At 44.3% G+C, this 7,836-nt stretch overlaps 1 protein-coding gene across 2 annotated transcripts in view; it reads left to right on the top strand.

Annotated features, from left to right (window-relative positions):
- Positions 1–3,818: 3,818 nt before the first annotated feature.
- The window catches only part of LOC129829859 (contactin-associated protein 1-like), a 30,726-nt gene continuing 26,708 nt past the window's right edge, over positions 3,819–7,836 (top strand). For both annotated transcript variants that reach the window (XM_055891853.1, XM_055891846.1), the window contains exon 1: positions 3,819–4,483. In XM_055891853.1, the coding sequence (XP_055747828.1) occupies positions 4,423–4,483 (61 nt within the window). In that variant the 5' untranslated portion in view covers positions 3,819–4,422. The remainder of the gene's footprint in view (positions 4,484–7,836) is intronic.

The raw sequence follows: 7,836 nt of genomic DNA, 5'->3' as shown, positions 1-7,836 counted from the left end.
GTCCCGATGGTATAATTAATATCCACTGGGCCAGTCATAGACCAGTATACTACACTGAACAAAAATATAAATGCAACATATAAAGTGTTGGTCCTACGTTTCATGAACTGAAATAAAAGACCCATATGTTCAAAAAACGTATTTGTCTCAAATTTTGGGCACAAATTTGTTTACATCCCATTTCGTGAGCATTTCTCCTTTGCTAAAATAATCCATCCACCTGACAGGTGTGGCATATCAAGAAGCTGATTAAACATCATGGTCATTACACAAGTACACCTTGTGCTGGGGACAATAAAATACCACTCTGAAATGTGCAGTTTTATCACACAACACCATGCCACAGATGTCTCAAGTTTTGAGGGAGTGTGCCATTGGTATGGTGAAAGCAGGAATGTCCACCAGAGCTGTTGCCAGATAATTTAATGTTAATTTCTCTACCATAAGCCGCCGTCGTTTTAGAGAATTTGGCAGTACGTCCAACCGGCCTCACAACCACAGACAATGTGTATGGCGTCGTTTGGTCGAGCGGTTTGCTGATATCAACGTTGTGAACAGAGTGCCCTGCCCCATGGTGGTATGGGCAGGCATAAGCTACGGACAACGAACACAATTGCATTTTATCGATGGCAATTTGAATGCACAGAGATACCGCGACGAGATCCTGAGGCCCATTGTCATACCAATCATCCACCACCATCACCTCATGTTTCAGCATGAGGTGAAATGTCCCAGTTCTTCCATGACCTGCATATTCACCAGACATGTCACCCATTGAGCATGTTTGGGATACTCTGGATCAACGTGTACTACACCATGTTCCAGTTCCCGCCAATGTCCAGCAATAGAAGAGGGGTGGGACAACATTCCACAGGCCACAATCAACAGCCTGGTCAACTCTATGCGTAGGATATGTGTCGCACTGCATGAGGCAAATGGTGGTCACACCAGATACTGATTGGTTGTCTGATCCACTCCCCTACCTTTTTTAAGGTACACTACATGATCAGAAGTATGTGGACACCTGCATGTTGAACATCTCATTCCAAAATCATGGGCATTAATATGGAGTTGGTCCCCCCTTTGCTTCTATAACAGCCTCCGCTTTTTTGGGGACGGCTTTCCACTAGATGCTGGAACATTGCTGCGGTGACTTGCTTCATTCAGCCACAAGAACATTCGTGAGGTCGGGCACAGATGTTGGGCGATTAGGCCTGGCTCGCAGTTGACGTTCCAATTCATCCAAAAGGTGTTCGATGGGGTTGAGGTCAGAGCTCAGTGCAGGCCAGTAAAGTTCTTCTAAACCAATCTTGACAAATCATTTCTGTATGGACCTCGCTTTGTGCACAGGGGCATTGTCATGCTGAAACTTTTGCCACAAAGTTGGAAGCACAAAATCGTCTAGAATGTCATTGTATACTATAGCGTTAAGATTTCCCTTCTCTGGAAGTAAGGGGCCTAGCACGAACCATGAAAAACTGCCCCAGACCATTATTCCTCCTCCACCAAACTTTACAGTTGGCACTATGCATTCGGGCAGGTAGCGTTTTCCAGGCATCAGCCAAACCCAGATTCGTCCATTGGACTGCCAGATGTCGAAGAGAATGCATTTCCACAATGGTGGCGAGCTTTACACCACTCCAGCCAATGCTTGGCATTGCGCATGGTAATCTTAGGCTTGTATACTGCTGCTCGGCCATGGAAACCCATTTCATGAAGCTCCAGACTATTGTGCTGACGTTTGGAGGACAGACGATTTTTACGCGATACGCGCTTCAGCACTTGGCGGTCCCGTTCTATGAGATTGTGTGGCCTACCACTTCGCGGCCTAGACGTTGTTGCTCCTAGACGTTTCCACTTCACAATAACAGCACTTACAGTTGACTGGAGCAGCTCTAGCAGGGCAGACATTTTACGAACTGACTTGTTGGAAAGGTGGCATCCTATGATGGTGTCACGTTAAAAATCACTGAGCTCTTCAGTAAGGCCAATCTCCTGCCAACGTTTGTTTATGGAGATTGCATGGCTGTGTGCTCCATTTTATACACCTACAAATTTGAAGAGGTGTCCACATACTTTTGTATATACAGTGGATATTGTGAAAGATGTCTTCAATGATCACACCATTGACCACACACATGGGATAAAAATTTGGCAAATTTGATGTTCAGTCACTTTTAATGGGTAGTACAAGTGTATTGCCTAATGTGAAAACAATGTAATGTACTGTAATTTACAGTACCGTAGCATCTACATTCAAATAGCAATTTTGAAACATTTATCTTACATTTTTGCTATTGCTAACGGCCTGTTAAAATAACTGCAGTGAGAAGATATCATTATGTTGTGTTTTGGTGATTAAACGAATGTACTCTTTATATTTCACAGTAAACGTATATGTTGTATCAATGGTTGTGTGGTGAAAGATGTCCAAACAAAATGAATGCACAATGAAAGGTTTTGAATGTAAGACTGGTTGTGTTACAAATGTTAACAGTTTGGAGTTCTGTACGAAGAGTTTTGAAGATTCACCACAAACTGTAAGAAGAGACAGGTCAAGGTCACCCTGGAAACAGATGGTAATCAAGATGGATGTTGCATTCAGTTTGACCCCTGACCCCAGCCTGAATGTATACACCTGTGTGTGAATGAGAGAGATTAACACTTTCTAGTGTGTGTGTGTGTGTGTGTGTGTGTGTGTGTGTGTGTGTGTGTGTGTGTGTGTGTGTGTGTGTGTGTGTGTGTGTGTGTGTGTGTGTGTGCTATTGTTTTTCATTGATGACTTTTAGGTTTTTATCTAATCTACCTTGGCCGTACAGCCCATAACTCTATTTTTCTCACTGTTGTTGACCAATCAGTGCTTTGCTGAGAGAACCAATCCAAGCAATGTGACATGCATTTTAAAACCACAATGATTATTCTTTAATACAAGCAATTAGTGGGAAGAAAAACAACTCTGTGTGGCTCAGTTGGTAGAGCATGGCGCTTGCAACGCCAGGGTTGTGGGTTCGATTCCCACGGGGGGCCAGTACAAAAAAAAAAGTATGAATGTATGTACTTGTAAGTCGCTCTGGATAAGAGCGTCTGCTAAATGACTTAAACGTAATGTAAATGTAACTCTAGACTATTACTCCTCCCCCTCCTCCTCATCTTCTTAGAGAGTATAGGCTTCATATAGTCCATTTCCAAAGGTATATAGTATGTTTTGATATTGCTGGGGGAGGTGGAGGCAGAGAGATTACAAAATGCCAATCTGATTTGATTGAAAACGCAAATCCCACACTCGCCTTGACGTCCAATCTCACCCCATCCCGGCACTGACACTGCCGCTGCACGCTGTCCCATAAACCCACTTCTTAATCCCAAAGCCTTTTTAGTTTATGGCCAGTGTGCCACGCATTTCATAGATAAATCCCCCAGTCAATCTTACCAACCCGCCCCCACCCTATCCTCTCTGCCTCTGTTTGTCTCAGCATCAGCCACAAACTGGCAGTCAGTAACCTGGGCGACACATGATCAGTCTCTTGTAATTTTGTTGGTACCTATTCAGGGCCCTATTGTAGGTCAAGGTCAGTCCTCCACATAACTGGTTGTGGTGTAGCCTACTGTACAGCACAGTATTATTTTCGACCACATAACTAGGGAGCAACGGCAGACATTATAAACGTCAGAATCGTTGTCAGACTTTTGGTCTCAGGGGAGTAAGAGGCTTTTGACCAAATTGATGATGCTCTCTGATAGGCTCAGTGCGCCTATGACCAGTGCGAGGCCGTGAGAAGTACCGCATGCCAAGCCCACTGATATCATATGGGAGATGCCAAACCAAAGCAGTATACGAGTGTAACGATGCGGTAAAGGAACAACCTTTATTCTACGACGGTAAAACGAATCGCATAAATCCTGGGTCACTAAGCTACTGACTAGGTGTATTTGCGGAACTATTGACAAGAAAGTCAAACGTATAGGGTTCAAATGATCTACTGGGAAACAGAAGTAGCTTGCTCGACAAAAAAGTTTTTTTTTCTCTCCCACCCCCTGGACCAAAAACTACGCGGAATTCTGGAGGATCCACTGAAGTCACAGTGTCAAAGCACGCGTTGCTAGTATTTCACATCCACAAAGTGATCACAATGATCACTTGGAAATGTGTCCCCTATATGTGACCTTAATTAAAAACAATTTACATAAAATATAGCCTAGCAGTGCGCGCTCTCGGTGAAGCGCAGCATCAGCACCAGTAACTGATGCGCGTCCCCGCCCCGGCAGAGGCTACCCGAGATCCCGGGAAGAGGAGTTGAAACGGCGCTAGTTAAAGTTGGGAAAAGGGGGGTGAAAGGATGCTACCGTGCCCTGTGGATAGGAGAACACAATCTACGATCTAATTAACATAGCATGTGCGGAAACGCGTGTCCTCTGTAAAGGATGATTTGCAAAATATTGAGCATAAGTCTTTTATTTTGGGGTGTTCAAGAATGCTCATCACGTAAGTCTTGTGAAACAGTAACGGTAATTTATGTCAGTGTCTTGTCCTTCGTTAGCCTATTGCTATCATATTAATTAAATAGCCTAAGCCTGTATATGCAGCATATTGATAACAATATTGACATAGAAAGGGATTCATTGTAAAAATGTGAATCAAGAAAGAAGTGGCAAAAACCTCTGGGCAATAGGTGCATCTAGTCTTTGAAGGGCAGAACATCTGATTTGAAATGACCAATAATCATCAAAACATTGTATAAGGGTTAACGATGGCTGTTATGTTTTACACAGTTGCATAATCTATATATTTTTGCTTTGAATTCTGAGGAAAGTCAAGTGGCATGTTTCCTGAGGGCGCGCGGCAGTTACAGTCTCGTACTGGGCTTTCTGCATTGCAGTGCTTTCTCGCGCCAGCGTGCAAGTTTCTGCATCGCAGGGTTCATTTCCCGCCCACCTCTCTAGCACTCTGTAATGGTCATGACAAATAACCACTGTGTCGTAGAGAATATCCCCAACTGTATGATAATGATGGCACTGAAATGTGGTTTATTATCTGTAAAAGCTACAGGGTGCTGTGGGATGATGGAATAATTTGAGCCGTGTCCTAACCTGCCGGCTGCGTGCGGGACCACCCCACTGCAGTACTTTCGCAGAGTGTGTGCTCATCACCTGTACGCGAGCAAAACGTTCCCTTCATCTAGGAACACGCATGACGCGGCAAAAATTCCTAACAGGAATTCCGTGATCAATGATGTACATCGTTTTTAATAGTCGCTTTTGATGTGGTTGTACAGCAGGGTATAACATGCAAAGGTCGTAGGGAGATGGATTTGAGATGCATGTGGAGAAACACTTGGTGGTGTGTTTTTCCATAAATCACTGTCGAAACAATTACCTCAGAAGATCTGAATTAAAGGCTGCAGCAGTGTGATTCACCAAGCAGTTTTTGAATAGATAGGGTGGGGTGGAGGGGGAGGGAGAGAGGGGGGACAGTGGGCTAGGACCACCTGACACCATGATATATGAATGTACCTTGTAAAGGTCTAAACTTATGAAAAACATTGTTACTTCACTTCATATCACTGCATATAGTACAGTAAACAGAGCAGGTCGTTTGTCTTTCTCTCTCTAGGCTATATTAGGGATTACTAGTGAATACTTAGTGCCCCAGTGCCCTCTTGGTGCTGTGGTGGTGTTAGCCTACTGTAAGAGGATCACACAGGCAGGCTATCCTGCGCTGCTGGACTATCAGATAGAGTGATTAAGGTGGGAATTAAATATCTGGGGCATTTGGGTGTAATATTGTGGTGAGTTGTACTGTATGTCCATGTATGGTACATTTGGTTGAATAAATACGTTGTGAACACTTGTTATGGTCATGTGATGCGACATGTATTTTTTGTTGTGGTCTCACATGGATTCCATTTTGGGTAACTAGGTGGTGTTATGGAATCCATGTGTGTGTTGGGGTAACCACACTGGTCAGTTTTTCTAGATGGGTTTATACCAGTAGAGTATTTGGCATTTTGTTCTGTGGTCTATTGTGTTACAACTGTATGCCTTCAGTATTGAGGGAAGTTGGTTGTAAATACTGGCTATTAGGGGTGTAGTATCGCACTACGGTGTTTGGAACCTGACTGGTTTACTGTGATGGTGTTGTGGTGATTTACCCCCTGCAGTTTGGCCTCCAGGCCTGTGTATCTGGGTGGTGGCAGGCATATGAGGCAGTGCCCACGACAGGCTGTGTCAGGCAGGCAACCAGGAATATACTCTACATCTGCTGTGGATGGGATGTGAGGTACACAGTGGAACTGAGCCAGATTAGAACGGAGACTCCATTCCTGGGACATTCTCATCTGGGGTGGGGCTAACACACAGCATTGCTGGAGCACTGTCTTGGTGTGCTGCCCATGCATTTCCAGTCCTCACAGAGAGTAGTTGTGTGTGTGTGTGTGTGTGTGTGTGTGTGTGTGTGTGTGTGTGTGTGTGTGTGTGTGTGTGTGTGTGTGTGTGTGTGTGTGTGTGTGTGTGTGTGTGTGAGTGTGTGTGTGTGTGTGTGTGTGTGTGTGTGTGTGTGTGTGTGTGTGAGTGAGTGAGGGGAATTGATATGGAGGATAGAGGTGCACCAGTGAGGAAACTTTGTTCCGTTCTATTCTTAGACAGATATACAATGCTGTGGGATGATGGTCCTGTATATGAGATGATTTGGGGCTTTGATGTCTTTCATATTTAGATTTTTTTTTAAACTTTTCCTCTTTCCTCCGTGTCGCCAGGCAGACTCTCCCCACTGTGAGGCCTGACTTTGGCTATGAATAATTCAGTCTGCACTCTAACACGCACCAACCTGCCTTTCACTCTGTGTGCCACGCAACCCCAATACAAAACATTCTGGCATTTTACATTAGAATTCTTGGCTCCTAACCATACATGAAAAAGCAGAGATATTCATCACACTGTACATCATTTATCATGGGCCACTGCATGATGTGTCCGGAGGAGGCTGTTTCAATATGCACAGCAATTGTGATGTGTCAGCCCAGACAGCCCCAGCCCCTTGCAGCCTCTCCACCCTACAGTAACACTAGACTGATGCGTCAGCATCTCCGATAAGCCACTTATAGCCAACTGAGCCAAGCCATTCCCTTAATGATAGATCGATTGAGAGAACCCCTGGTGGTGGTGGTGTAGAGAGAGAGAGAGAGAGAGAGAGAGAGAGAGAGAGAGAGAGAGAGAGAGAGAGAGAGAGAGAGAGAGAGAGAGAGAGAGAGAGAGAGAGAGAGAGAGAGAGAGAGAGAGAGAGAGAGAGACAGGGCGAGACAGAGAGAGAGAGAGAGAGAGAGAGAGAGAGAGAGAGAGAGAGAGAGAGAGAGAGAGAGAGAGAGACAGGGCGAGACAGAGAGAGAGAGAGAGAGAGAGAGAGAGAGACTATGTACAGACTCAGTGAGCATAGCCTTGCTATTGAGAAAGGCGGCTGTAGACAGACTTGGATCTCAAGAAAAGACAGGCTTTGTGAACACTGCCCACAAAATGAGGTGGAAACTGAGATGCACTTCCTAACCTGCCAAACCTATGACCATATTAGTGACACGTATTTCCCTCAGATTACACAGACCCTCAAAGAATTTGAAAAAACAAACCCAATTTTGATAAACTCCTACATCTATTGGGTGAAATACCACACTGTGCCATCATTGCAGAAAGATGTGTGACCTGTTGCCACAAGAAAAGGGCAACCAATGAAGAACAAACACCATTGTAAATACAACCCATTTTTACGTTTATTTATTTTCCCTTTTGTACTTGAACTATTTGCACATAATATGACATTTGAAATGTCTTTATTCTTTTGGAACTTTT

Source organism: Salvelinus fontinalis, chromosome 2 (genome assembly GCF_029448725.1).
Source record: "Salvelinus fontinalis isolate EN_2023a chromosome 2, ASM2944872v1, whole genome shotgun sequence".
In the NCBI taxonomy this organism is placed as follows: domain Eukaryota; kingdom Metazoa; phylum Chordata; class Actinopteri; order Salmoniformes; family Salmonidae; genus Salvelinus; species Salvelinus fontinalis.
This window is presented reverse-complemented; position numbering and strand designations above follow the sequence as displayed.